General features: G+C 40.5%; 1 protein-coding gene across 1 annotated transcript in view; it reads right to left on the bottom strand.

The window, feature by feature from the left end:
- Positions 1–15,170, bottom strand: part of LOC114571961 (double C2-like domain-containing protein beta) — a 70,859-nt gene that overhangs the window by 9,134 nt on the left and 46,555 nt on the right. Inside the window, 3 exon segments of the mRNA XM_075447456.1 lie at positions 8,425–8,549; positions 9,190–9,246; positions 9,475–9,601. Of these exon segments, the coding sequence (XP_075303571.1) occupies positions 8,425–8,549; positions 9,190–9,246; positions 9,475–9,601 (309 nt within the window).

The following is a 15,170-nucleotide window of genomic DNA, read 5'->3' on the forward strand; positions in this document are numbered from 1 at the left end:
CACAGTTGATACCAGCAAATCATTCAACGAAACAGTGGCGCGTCAGCAGACTACATTAGATACAGCGTGTGGGAGAAGTATAGATAAACAAAGGCAAGAGAAGCTAACAAATGCCATAGCGAAGTGGATAGCTACAGACTGCTTAGTGTTGTGGAGGACATCGGTCTGAGAAACATTCTGAGAATCGCAACAAATGACGGCAGGTATGAGATTCCCTCAATACGCACAATCACAAGAAGAATACACAAGTTGTATGAAAAGGAGAGAACTGAAAAAACAACAACTTTACAACATGCACCCGCTGTTGCTCTCACTGGGGACAACTGGACATCACTGGGTAACCATAATTACCTCAGAGTTACAGTTTTAATGTTATAATTATGGCTCAGGATTTTGTGGGCAGTTTTATTTATATATATACTTTTTATATATATATATATATATATATATATATATATATATATATATATATATATATATATATAACAATGCGATTAATCGCGATTAATTAGGGAAATCATGTGATTAATCGCAATTAAAACTTTTGGCATACATAATGTTACAAGGTCGGATATTAAACATGGCCAAAGCTTCAAATAACGACATAAATGCATGTAACATTAATCCTTCTGAGCAAAACAGACAACAACAACAGAGTGTCTCAGACAGAGGGTGAATACAGGTGCAGCAGCTTTGGGCAGTATAAGAAAAAATGTTTGAACATCAAAGCATGTAAACATGTTCTAGTAGTGACCCAAAATACAAGTATGAACCTGAAAATGAGCATGATACTGTAGGTCCCTTTTAAGTTTAACATTGTGAAAAATAAGGACATTGGCTATTTGGGGCAAATAATCACAAGGTCCAGTGGCCAAATTTGTGCAAAGTACATTATAATTAGCATGAAGCCTTTCTGTCAGCACCCATCTTTCATGAGTATTCTCAACAGCTGTTTCGCCTCTTTGGTGAAATGCCCTCTGGAAGGACAAGGAGACTTCTGAAATGATTTTGTGCATAATACTAATAATCCTTAATTATAGTGTTGTTCAGTTTATGACATGTTACCAAACAGCTTCATATCACTATAGTCACAGGCTCGGTTAGGTGTTTATTGTATTTTAAAAAGGTCTTTTTCTCCATGAGCTAATCAGCAATAAAATACCTGGTGCTTATACAATTGGCGGACTACCTTCACAAGAAAAGAAATGAGAAGAAAGAAAGAAATCCATAGAGAGAGGCGGCCAAACAAAGCCTCTATTTGACCTGCAGCATGTGAGAGAGTGATGTGAGAGCCCGGGGGACATCTCAGAATGAGCTGTGCCAAATCACATTTTACATACGGCTCCGAGGCCACTCAGACGCGGGATTCCAATTTCCAGAATAACAAAACATCATTTGACAGCGACATTCATAATAATGATGGCATAAATAAAAATATTCTGTACAGCAGCAACCAAACTATGCCCAAATTACTGTAGGAAATTTAATGTGAAGAATAATTCATAACATGGAAGGCTGGCCCAAAGAGATAGGGGGGGGGGGGGGGGGGATTATCCCTTTCAGTTTTTGTTGGCTGCTTCTTTAAAAAGTAGGTCGTTCACAGCTAAATACAATAAACTAACCATATATTTCTGTTCTATACACCTAGCCACGTGTCACAAACCTCCACTGACTGATCAGGTTAACAGGGACTGGTGTTCTTCTTTATGATAATGATGATGTTTAACTACTGTTCCACACTTTTTTTTGTTTGTTTTTCTCATATGGAGCAGTATGGTAGCCTGACAAGCCAGACCCACATCAAGATGTTGGGTCTGGGAACCATGGATGTATTAAGTTGGGAACTCACCATTGGCAGGGCTCAATCAGAGGGGCGGGATAAACGGTCTTTCAAATTCCCTCTGCACTCATAGCCAACCAGAGCAACGCTGGTTAGATTAAACTTTTACCGTATCCAGTCAGCAAAACTCTGAACATATCTTCCTTTTGTAAGAATGACTTCAGTGCTTAACTCCAAGTCTTCCAGAGTCGCGACCAAAGCCAGTTTGAAAGACCGCTGTTCTCCAGCAGCAGCAGCCATCTTCTTTGTTTTCAAGTAGCAGTGAATTCCATAGACAGTATATAAGGTGAATTCACACGGAATAGTCGCAACTCTGGCGTCGTTATGTTAAGCCCGCCCACCGACTCTACACACGATGTGATTGGCCTGACCAGAATTTGGTTTTTCCAGCTCGCAAGCCATCAGAGAGTTGCTAGACTGACCCTGGCTGCAAATTACATTTGCTGCCGCAGTATGGACAAGTAAGGACAACTTTTGTTAAGAATGACATATAAAAAAGGTGGACAAAATAACAGGAACACCCAGCCATAGCATTCTCAAATCTAGTGAAGCAACTACACAACAGCAGCTTCAAAACATCTGCCACAGTCTCGACAAAACTTCAAACTTAGATTTACAAAGGTTGTATTTTCTGCTGGTGTTAATGTTTTTGTTGTCACCTCCTGTAACTATGCTGTCTTCATGTAACCATCCCATTCTACAGTCATTAGCTCACTTGTATTACATTACATGCTGTCTTTTTTGTTGTTGTATGTCTTTGTATAATTCTTTTTATTTTAAGCTATATTTTTAAGTCTGTATTTCATTAAACCAACACTCCCATACCTATATGTAGAGATAGAGTCACTGTAAATATTTCTCCTGTCCATACTGGCTGTGAATAAATCCCTTCTTAGCGTGACAACACTGTAAAAGATGCATGACAAAATCCACAGCCCCGTGCAAGAATGAGTATTTTATTTTGTTTTATGCTGTTTTTTTAATGTGCAAATGAAAGGGAAAAAGCAGGCATCACATTTGGTGCGTACCATCACAACAACTGTAACCATACAATTACATTACATTATCTATCGTCTGTCTTTAGCCCTTTATGTCATTGAACCCTCATCACTTAATCATATGACAACTTGACAAGTGCCAGGGTCACGCCTTTGGTACCTAAAACCATCATGACAGCAAGTTTAGGTGAGATAGAGACAAGCAGAAAAGTGAGAGCAACCCTGTGAATGAGAGAAAGAAACAACAAAAATATAGAAGTGACAGGGAGAGAGAGATGAGGGAGAGGGAGCTGGTGTTAAAAACAGGAACCAAAGCTACACTGAGAACACTGAGATGCAAAAACAACAAAAAAAGTGATAGAAACATGAATGACAATTGGAAAGAGGTGCTAAATATATGCCTGCTGCAGAAAGGAGTCATGATTTTCACTTCACACACGCATTCAGAGGGAAAAAAAAAGAGAAAGAGAGAGAGAACAAAACTGTGAAGCTTAGCAGTGTGCTTGGTCAGCAGGAAATATCTGACATGTTTTGCACTTTTTTTCTGCCTTCACGTCTTTTTTTCTGACAGAATAATTTATTCTTTAAACATTTTAGGTAATGTGTGAATAGCAGGGGAGAGGAATGTGGGTCCTTCTGAAGGATGTCAACTAATTTAGTCTATGCTAATATGTCCTTTTAAATGAAAGACAAATTAGTTCTGCAATAATTCTGACCTTGTGTCACTTGAATGGCTTCTAAAGGCAGGTTGTGAAAAAAGACCAATTGGAAAATCCCTCTGGGCAAATGCATGGACACACACACACACACACACACACACACACACACACACACACACACACACACACACACACACACACACACACACACACACACACACACACACACACACACACACACACACACACACACACACACACACACACACACACACACACACACACACACACACAGATAAAGAGAGACAGGCATCAAGATCAGCTTTAGTTACAGATTCCTCAAGAGGATTGCTGGTGTTACAGCTGCAGGATATCACTGCTCTGACAGTGAAGTAAGCCACAAAGCTAGCTAAGCAAATTAATTCCTTACTCCTATGTCGACTTAATCACTCAGTATACTCTAGAGACGTAATTCACCTATGCCAGCAAAGGAAACGGAACGAATGGGAAGAGCTGGATACCCTAGGTGGATATGTAATTTTTTGGTGTATTAAAAAACATTGTGCAACAAAGAACTATAAAGCACAATGCGTTAAAGTAGAGGAACAAGTCGATACCTCGGAGAGAAAAAAGAAATACATCTAGGTGTGTGTGTGTGTGTGTCTGAGACATGAGCTTTCTGACTGTTTTTTTTTCACTTTTTATCTCTCAAACTTCAGAAGACCTTCAAAATCCCAATAGTGTGGGTGAGTGTCAAAAAAGTTTTGCTCAATATTTCCCACTTATACAACCGACTGAAAACACCATTGGATGAAAATGTTTTTCAATACAGTAATTGTAGCTGTCCCTCTCATTCAGACCAAACTCTCCCGTCTTCCATCTACAGAAAGTCCTCTACATTAAACTACACAATATGTCGTTCATCCATGCCCTCTAGAACACACACACACACACACACACACACACACACACACACACACACACACACACACACACACACACACACACACACAAGCTCTGTCTGATCCAACACAACAATGGTTAAGGTTTGATTAGGCTTAACCACAAAAACAATGTGCTTAGGTTTTGAAATATACATTTATTAAACAATTTTATCCAAAATGATTCACAATTTGATCGTCGGGAGCAATTTGGGATTCAGTGTCTTGCCCAAGGACAGGAGTGGGATCAAACCGCCAACCATTTGGAAATGTCATGGTTTGGGTTAAAATGACTACTCTGTTAAGTTTAGGGTACCTTCGTCATCATGATTACAATTAAGGGTGTCCCTGACTAAGAATTTACATTACGTCAAATCTGATTGGTTAAGTCTTGCCTATCGTTAACTGATCGTCAAATCATGTTTTTTTCCCCCGATTGATCCATATTCTTATTTGGGACATTGACTTGCATTTTTTCCATGCCTAAATTCAATTTCCCCCCATTATAGCCATCCACACAGAAGGGGAATGACAGGGACAGTCAACAAGAGCGAGAAAGCTGAAAGACAGTTGTTTTTACATGCCTCCCTTTGCAGATTGTGACAGAGAATTGTTCATTCAATTCAATTAATATTTAGCACTTTGCTCGCGCTATGTTCTTATGTAAGTATAAATGTATTCTAAAATAGGCTATATATCATGAATTATTGGGAGAAAGCAAGCAATTCACCCCCATACAGCCCTGATGGAATGATCCTTTGTTCCATAACCACATTTCCCTTCCACTGTGACGATTGGACTGTGAGATTGGCAGTCAAATCAGGCTCCTTAGATCGAATCGTCGAATAGTCAACTATTAAGGGTCACCCTTACTTTCAATAATAACCATGTGTTTAAAGGGGTGATAGAATGCAAAACCGATTTCACCTTGTCATAGTTGAATAATGATAGTTTAGTGGGTAACTAGGACATACATAGAACCTCAAAATCCCATTGACACCTCTTTCCTCTGCAAATCTCACAATTTGAAACTGCCTCTGAAAACGGGCAAATCTCAACGAGCCGCCTCATTTGGCTCTAGTCTCTATCTTTGTCATGCCCAAACATTTACATAGGCTACACCACTGATCTGAGGTCAGCTTAGTCATCTGAATATGTCGCGCAGATCTCAGAAATTGTATACATTGTTCATCTGCTATTTTACCACTAAATTAATTTCTGAGACTTTTTTTAAGCGAGAAATCAACTATGTAGAGGTCAAATATGGGCCGATTTACGAAAATTGATGTCTAATTGCAAATTTTTGTCCGACTGTTTGTTGGAGTTCAGCTGCCGGTGCTGCCTGTGTTGCTGCGTTACCGCCCGGCCTGCCTCCCTTCACAGACCCCGGCCTGCTGTGAGGTAGATGGAGCTCCGTCACGGCTGGCAGCCCACGGCACTCCATACCTGCGCAAAGTCACAATTTTTTTTTTTTTTGGACAGAGCTCCAGGGCCTGCAGCTCCCCTCTTCCTGCTAAATGGCCGGTGTGAGTGAGAGCACGGTCAGCGAGCTTGTTACGCCAGCAATCTCTTACCACAGGTTCCAGTTAATCTTATAATGTGTGTAATTATAATGTGTTGAGTTATTTAAACAAATGATCGGGGAAATAAACGCCTCTTGTCCGCGAGTCTCATTGATAGAGCCTGCGGCTGGATAGAGCTCTATGAATGAGAGCTAGCTAGCCTCCTCTCAGAATTCCGCTGAAATTCACAAAAATGCATTAAATTGAAATCGGTCACCATTGTTAGCTTTATAAGACCTTGGGGTATGTTATATAAGTGGCATGACGAAATTCAAACTGTAAATATACTCTAATTACGCCGAAAATGAAGCTAACTAGCCGCGATCTGTACACATAGGATTGAAGGGACAGAAGCAGCTAACGAAACCCCTATAGTTCACAAAAATGTATTAAATTGAAATCAGACACCATTGTTAGCTTTATAAGACCTTGGGGTAGATGTTATATAAGTGGCGTGATGAAATTGAAACTGTAAATATAGCTACTCTAGCTACGTCATAACAAATTTGCAATTAGCCATCAATTTTCGTAAAACGGCCCATATTTGAGCTTTATATAGTTGATTTCTCGCTTAAAAAGTCTCAGAAGTGAATTTAATAACAAAATAGCCCGCCAAACAATGTATAACTTTGCAGTTTCTGAAATATGAGACTTGCTGTCTTGTCTCCAATGTGTTTCTATGTGGTTCGCTCAAACCAATCAGCGCGCAGCTCATCTAAATATTCATGAGCATACCATATTTGGAAGAAAGGCTCATGTTCCAAATAGAGCCATATTCACAGGGTAGTTAAGGGCCTAATAAAATAGCATTCGGGCAATTTTCAGCCCAACCAATGTTACATACCCTATTAGGAGACCTTAAGGAACAGTGTAAAATACCCTATATAATCATTCTATCACCCCTTTAAGCTTGTGGACTAACATGGTCATGGCTAAAAGAAACCAATGTTGAATGTCAATAGGAAATAAACAGCATCCTCTTGTGTTAAATTCTGACATGTTATTGTCCCTCCCAACCACCCCTACATCCCTCTGCAGACTTTGTAGCATTATAACATCACACTACTTCCTCCTCCATGTCCGGCGGACAAATCTTACTTCCTATGCTAGAGCGCTTTTTCATTTCATGCTCAACAAATATGTTTTCCATTCACTGTGCATTAGGTCAGCCAGTTCTTCATGTAAAGCTGGACGTATAGTTCTGTGACAATACATGTAATCTAATCTACAGAGGAGCCAAAGTGCACAACTTGAGATCAAACAACATGTCATACGGTTGTGCACGGCAACCTTTAATAACTGTATTCCAATCACACTATTTTGGCTCAGCTGAAGAAACTAAAAGCTACTTTTGAGCTGTTAAAACTTCTTTTAGAAGCAATGTCAACAACCTGCAGCTCGTTATGCCTCGAAGCCTCCTACTACTGGAGGTGGTGTTGGTTACAGGATTGGTTGTCCTGTGTGGGAGCTCTCTCACTCCCTGCACTGTTGGTATTTAAGTGCATCAGGCAGATCAGAGATTGAGCTGTGTGGGTTTTATCTGTCACTACCCATGCCTTACAGGCAGGTTGGCTCAGGTGTGCAGTGACACTTTGCCTTTCCTCAGCTCTGTGATCGAAAGACACTTTTAAAAGCCTCGCATTGGCTGAGAGAAGTGCTCAGTCTGACAGAATGGCAGTACACTACGATTGGCACAATAAGTCTAGGGCCACAACTAACAATTGTTTCAATAGCCCAGAATACCCTAATATATTTTTGTTTGATAAAATTAAAAGTAAATAGAAGGCTTTGCTGTTGGCTTTCAAACTCATAAAAAAAAGACAAAGAGAAAGAGAGAGAAAGAGATTTGCGCGAGGCAGCAGCCATACTAAACTGCTGGCGGACATGTGTCTCAGTGATCGAGCAAGAGAGAGAGAGAGAGAGAGAGAGAGAGAGAGAGAGAGAGAGAGAGAGAGAGAGAGAGAGAGAGAGAGAGAAGCAGTGCTTTGAATGAAATCAATTAAAGTTATTTTCTTATTGTTTCACAGCAGTTATGTTCTAAAGCACATTGAGAAAAAAAATCTATGTTGTTGTTTTTGTTGATTCAATTGTTTTTTTTAGATGAAACGGCCAGGGACACTAATCTGCAGGCTGCAGTGTGTTCCCTCCTGCGACCACCAGCAGCCCTCGTCCCGTCATGTTGCTTTTTGAAGTCAGTGAACTAATTTGCCTAATCTTCACAGGTTTTTAGACTGCAGCGTAAACACAGAAAACAATGGGCTGAAGGAACCTTTTAGTTACTTTAAGATGTTTCAAGAACTAAAAAGTCCCTGGAACTTAGGGTCAACAAACCAGGAGGAAGTCTTTCCAAAAAACACTGCCCTTGAATGGGAATTGCTAATCCAAAAGAGCTTCATATGAGCATGAATATCAGACATGACTTACATTTTGACGAAGGGGTCAGAGTAGCCGTTAGAGTCCATGGCCGCCAGATGGGCACATCGTATGATCCCAACCAGCAGGCAGCCCTTCTCTGTGTTATAACACAGTGACACCAGGATGCGGCCACGCTGGGGACACAAAGAACAACAGTGTGTCAGACACGGCACCTGTTTTCAACCGGACGTTTCCCTCTTCAAAACACAGTGGGGAATCCTGCAGCAGGGTCAATAAAGTTTCTCAAAACGCTTTTCACTCAAAGCAACACAAATAAAACAAAAATTGAATTAAAAGAATTGTGATCGGCTGCAGCATTTTCACTACCTAGGATATAGTGTTTTGTATGTATGAGCAACAGGGGTATTAAAATTAAAGCTTGTAATGAATGACTTTACTGAGCCTGGCAAAATGACACTGGCTCCTCTCACCCCTTCTTTTATCTCTAAGTTGAACCATAAACTGAGTCTAATCAGAGACCAAAAGCTATTAGCCTCTGTCTCTAAAATCATGAAGAGAAATTAGATAAGGACCACCAGAAGGGGAAAGACCACATCAGAAAGATCACAGCAGTCTATTCATTTCATGCCTCAGACATATATACTGATAAAAAAAAAAAGACTAATTAAACTTTGGAGATGGTGAAAATAGAGGATTGATTACAAATGCTGAAACGATAAGAAAATGTATCAGATATAGACAAATTACAGTGAGCCATGTTTTACTTGAAAGTGGTAATAAGATAAATTTTGATAAAGCTGATGATAGTTTTACCTCCTCCTCTGCCACGACCGTTCCCTGCTCCACCATTTGATTGTTAGCTTCTTTATTCTGAAATGAGAAAGAGACACATCATGGTTATAGCCCACAGAGCCTCCAGGTGAATATCTGTAACACATTATAATGCAGTATTTGAAATTGATGACTGATAGCCCCCAGGCAAACACGCACAATGGAAATAGGACACATCTTGATACAGTATATACTGTATGTCCACAGAAACCCATTTGGTATGCACACACACACATACGTGCATGCACACGCACACACTATACCTACCTGTGCAATTCTCTCTAGGCCCATATAGTAGCGCTTGTTCTCGCCCTCTTTCAGTTTCTTCAGAGCCACTCTCACCTCTCCAATGAATTCATTTCGTCCGAGTCTGTCCATATCACACACACACAGCCTTCGCACGCATACACGCATACAGATGCAGAGATATAGAGAAGAGAAGCAGATAAGTTTGGTTAGTGAAAAATTACAGATGAACCCCAGCCACTGCTTTGCTCCGCTCATTATTGTGAAGCAAGCGTAGACTGTGCCAAATATATCAAAAGTGCATCTGAACAATCAATCAGCTCCTCCGCCTGCAACAGAAGACGGGTTCCCGGTGGTTTCACGTGAGCAGCCTCCTGAATGATGATAAGTTGTGTGACTGCTGAAGAGAAAACAGGGTTTCCAAAGGATTTCAATCATTTCCTTCTTGTTTGGTACTCCATCAGGCACTAATTTGTTGTAATTGAAACAAGAGGAAAGAGATTGCTTGAAGCAGGTAATCAGTTGAAAGGACATTGATTTTGTGTTATAAACAGGTAAAACAAATTAGGATGGACTGCAAAAAGGACTGCTATCAATTCATTTGCATACATTGTTATTTTCTTATATGTATACTGTATACACTCACCTTAAAGATTATTAGGAACACCTGTAAGATTTCTCGTTAATGCAATTATCTAATCAACCAATCACATAGCAGCTGCTTCAATGCATTTAGGGGTGTCGTCCAGGTCTAGACAATCTCCTGAACTCCAAACTGAATGTCAGAATCGGAAATAAAAGGTGATCTAAGCAACTTTGAGCGTGGCACGGTTGTTGGTGCCAGACGGGCTGGTCTGAGTATTTCACAATCTGCTCAGTTACTGGGATTTTCACACATAACCATTTCTAGGGTTTACAAAGAATGGTCTGAAAAAGGAAAAACATCCAGGATGCTGCAGTCCTGTGGGCAAAAATGCCTTGTTGATGCTAGAGGTCAGAGGAGAATGGGCCGACTGAGTCCAGCTGATAGAAGTTTAACTTTGACTCAAATAACCACTTGTTACAACCGCGGTATGCAGCAAAGCATTTGTGAAGCCACAACACACACATCCTTGAGGCGGATGGACTACACCAGCAGAAGACCCCACCGGGTACCACTCATCTCCACTAAAAATAGGAAAATGAGGCTACAATTTGCACAAGCTCACCAAAATTGGACAGTTGAAGATTGTAAAAATGTTGCCTGGTCTGATGAGTCTCGATGTCTGTTGAGACATTTAGATGGTAGAGTAAGAATTTGGCGTAAACAGAATGAGAACATGGATCCGTCATGCCTTGTTACCACTGGGCAGGCTACTGGTGGTGGTGTAATGGTGTGGGGGATGTTTTCTTGACACACTTTAGGCCCCTTAGTACCAATTGGGCATTGTTTAAATGACACAGCCTACCTGAGCATCGTTTCTGACCATGTCCATTCCTTTATGACCACCATGTACCCATCCTCTGATGGCTACTTCCAGCAGGATAATGCACCATGTCACGAAGCTCAAGTCATTTCAAATTGGTTTCTTGAACATGACAATTAGTTCACTGTACTAAAATGGCCCCCACAGTCACCAGATCTCAACCCAATAGAACATCTTTGGGATGTGGTGGAACAGGAGATTCGTACCCTGGATGTGCACCCACAAATCGCCATCAACTGCAAGATGCTATCCTATCAATATGGGCCAACGTTTCTAAAGAATGCTTCCAGCACCTTGTTGAATCAATGCCACGAAGAATTAAGGCAGTTCTGAAGGCGAAAGGGGGTCAAACGCGGTCTTGGTAGGGTGTTCCTAATAATCCTTTTGGTGAGTGTATATATTTTTATTTAGTAACGTTTGTGCTTTCAGGGTGTTACTGAGTTTGAAAATGTGCTGTGATACTCAAAGAAAAACAAAACTAGGAGTCGAGAGCCATGTATGTATCTCTGTATTTGCACTCTAAATTTAAAAAGAGACAACTGAATCACTCAGTATCTTTGTCTATATTGCTACAGTTCTGTAAAATGATTTCCTCCACAGAGGGCACTTATTTAAACTGGCGGTGATGTTTGATGGAGGGTGAATATTCCATCAGTTACACTACAGTCTTCACAGCCCATCACCGGCTACAATATTCCCTCCGTGCTCAAATATTCCCAGATGGACTGTCACTGCTCCTGATTTCTTCCTCGCTCTTTACTCTCTATTCTCAACCCCCCGCCCCACCACACACACACACACACACACACACACACACACACACACACACACACACACACACACACACACACACACACACACACACACACACACACACACACACACACACACACACACACACACACACACACACACACACACACACACACACACACCTTCCCTCTCTTTCTGTCCCTCTGACATTTGGATGTTTGACATGCTGGTTCCAGCCCTTTTAGTCATAACGGATGAGTATCTCTAGCAGAAGCTTCAGAGTAACTCTGACTCATGACCACTGCTGTCAGATGATTTATGTGCCTTTGCTCTGTCATACATGCAGGTTGTCTGTGATGAGACAATGGTTCCGGTGAAATATGACATCAGTTCCACCCAAACCTTTGGCTTCTTATGTGCAAACGCTCCATCCGTTTTCTCACACCCTAGAATTCCTCTAAAAACCAAACAGATGCTCGTGGAATCTGTTCAACCTGTGGTGCGAAACTATGCGTGGCGTCGCTGACAAAATCCGCCTCATGGGTTACATTAGATTATCAGGGTGTTGTAGCACTCCTGCATGGTGGCTGTACTTGTGAAAGTATCTCTTTTGGTCTCACACAAGTAGGAAGAGTGTCAACAAAAAAATGACTTTGATGACAACTGATGGATGACTTATAAATATATGATAATATAAAGATAAATTGCATGGCTACTTCGAATCATAGTCTACATTGATTTTGTATAAAATGGTATATTATTAGAGATGCAAAACTAACTTCAATATCAGTCAATGTTTTAAAGAATCAAAAGGAGCCTTCTGCTAAATACTAATCAACTGATTTCTCATTACAAGACTATAAGGGCCCTATCTTGCACCCGGCGCAGCGCAAAGCCAGACACAAGTGTCTTTGCTAGTTTAAGACCGACGCAGTTGTCAATTTCCCGTCCAGCGCCCATGTTGTTTAAATAGCAAATGCACCTGTGCCCATCTTTGTGCCCATGGGCATGCTGGTATTACAGGGAGGTGTGTTCAGGTGCATTCTTGGCATATTGCTATCTTGAGCAAGTGGGAAGTGATTGCGCCATTGACCAACAAAAACCTGGTCAATAGCGCAGCATTTCATTGTTATTTAAACAGCAAATTAGTAAAATGTGCCTAGGCTTATGCACAGCGCGCACACACTATGCTTGTTACACACACACACACACACACACACACACACACACACACACACACACACACGCACGGAAAAGATTACAAATAAAAATATTACGGTGCAAATCCGGCATCATAATAGCAATGCGCCAAGGTACAAACGCGCTTGGCTTTTAAAGGGAATGGGAGATGACACTAATTGGTTTATTGCATGTTATGCCCAAAACACACTTATAAATTAATGAAGACACTAAGTTTAACCCTTTTGAACCATGTGCCCGGCACTCGGACCCTTTTTTCCGCCGTCAAACTAGCAAAAGTGGATTTGGACGCCCTAAACGCACCTGCGCCATGCGCTTTCACTCAAAACCACAAATTTAAACCTCATGGTTACACTAGAGAAAAAGTGAGAGGATCATCAAAGTCAGTAGGATTTATCGTCTGAGGACCATGAATGTCTGTGCAAAATTTCACAGCAATCTATCCAAATATGGTGAACTGACCGACAGACCTTCATTGAAAAAAAAAAAAAGAAACCCCCAACCAAAAATATCATTCTGTCATCTAATACCTAATCAAAGATTTTTTTATACCTCTCCCTGACCATGTCAGTACCCGACCATACATCTCACCTGAGGCATCCAGTAGCCAATCTCAGCCGTGCCCTTCTTCCAATACCAAATCAAGTCCTATATTTGTCCCTATCTTCCTGAATAGACGGTCCGAGAGATAGAGGGAAGAAATTGAGAGAGAGACTACTAGACGCACACACACAACACACACATACACACAATCTCTTGATTCTCCCTTCGGTTAACTGCCGGCCTAATAATCGTTTTAGTGATAAAAGCCACAAGGAGTCTTAAAGAAGAGATTCTCCCCAAAGTCATGGATGTACAATTCACCCCAATTCTTTTTTTTTGTGGTGTGAATCTTTTAGAGGCAGAAAAGCATTAATTTATTTAAATGAGGGGAGGGATTGGCACCATATTATGACTGTCACTGCATCCTAAATCTTTTGAAATATGCCCAAAGGCAGAGGCAAACTACAGCAATTGATAGAAAAGTGTGGACTTAATCTCAAAGTCATGTCGCCTCACTGCAATAAAACAATTTTCAGAGCAACGCAATCTGTCTCATATTCAGACTTCAAAGGAGACCGATAAATCTACTTGTTCCCAGTGCAGTGTCTCATGTTTCTGGTATTTTCTAAAAATGTGTTAAGCTCACAACATCAGCCTTGAAAAAGGTAGATTTTTACTGGAGATAAGTACAAACTTTCTTTCAAATGAAACAATTACGATTGTATGATTAAAAAACAGACTAAATAACTTCCAGGTGGGTTGATTTTTCACTCAAGACTTGAGCACCTCACACAGACTTGCTGCACCAATTGAAGGATTCGCCGGTATGAGGCCAACCGTGAAGTCTGGATTGACGTTGAGTTTAGTCAGCTAATTTATTCTTAATAAGAGAATGGACCTTCAGTGGCCATTAGAGATAAAGTATGCACACTAAGGAATAGTTGAATACATAATGTAAACAAAGAATGCTGTTACAACTTTGAGAGATTTTTTTTTTCTGAGAGCCATTTCATAACTTGCTTTTATTTAGCTGTCCCTTTCTATTTAAGTGCATTTCAATTCAGCCTAATGGCTTTACATAATCTTTGTAACTGCAAATGAGTGAATGAAGTGCGAAATAAATAAATAAATAAAACAAAGCCAGTCTTCTCCCTCCACTTTACACACTGCATTAATCTTTTTACAGAATTTATCCTCCAGTACAAAGAGCGGTGCGGCAGAATGGACTTGACACCAAAGAAACTTTTAATGACTCATACATTTTTGGCTGCACTCCAGCTTTTATTGCTGTCTTTGATGTGGGCTGGAGTAACAAAAAGTAAGAAACTGCTTCAAGAAACAATCATAAAAGATTTTCATGACATCAAATCCCATATTTGAAACTATTTATTTATGGCAGTTTCCTGTAACAGCCATTGAATTTATTTACATTCAACAATTCAAGCTCTATGTAGTAGTTTTTATTGGTAGCGGTGGAGTCCACCATTCACTGGATTTATAGTAGGTGTCTACCTAAGTACGAGGAACTCTCAGGAAACTATACATGCATATAATCCAACGCAATGTTATCGGAATAATAACAGCCTCACTGTTATTCACGCTTACTTACTGTTAATGTAAACCTGCCACTGCTTCACATTGAAAGTGGTCAACTGCTAAAAGATGAGGTTAGCACTGATCACATTCCTTCAATGTAACCGACTTTACTGTGTCCTGCCGTCATGTGGGAGACTACCTCAATCAGATTACAGTTGC

Source organism: Perca flavescens, chromosome 2, assembly GCF_004354835.1.
Source record: "Perca flavescens isolate YP-PL-M2 chromosome 2, PFLA_1.0, whole genome shotgun sequence".
In the NCBI taxonomy this organism is placed as follows: domain Eukaryota; kingdom Metazoa; phylum Chordata; class Actinopteri; order Perciformes; family Percidae; genus Perca; species Perca flavescens.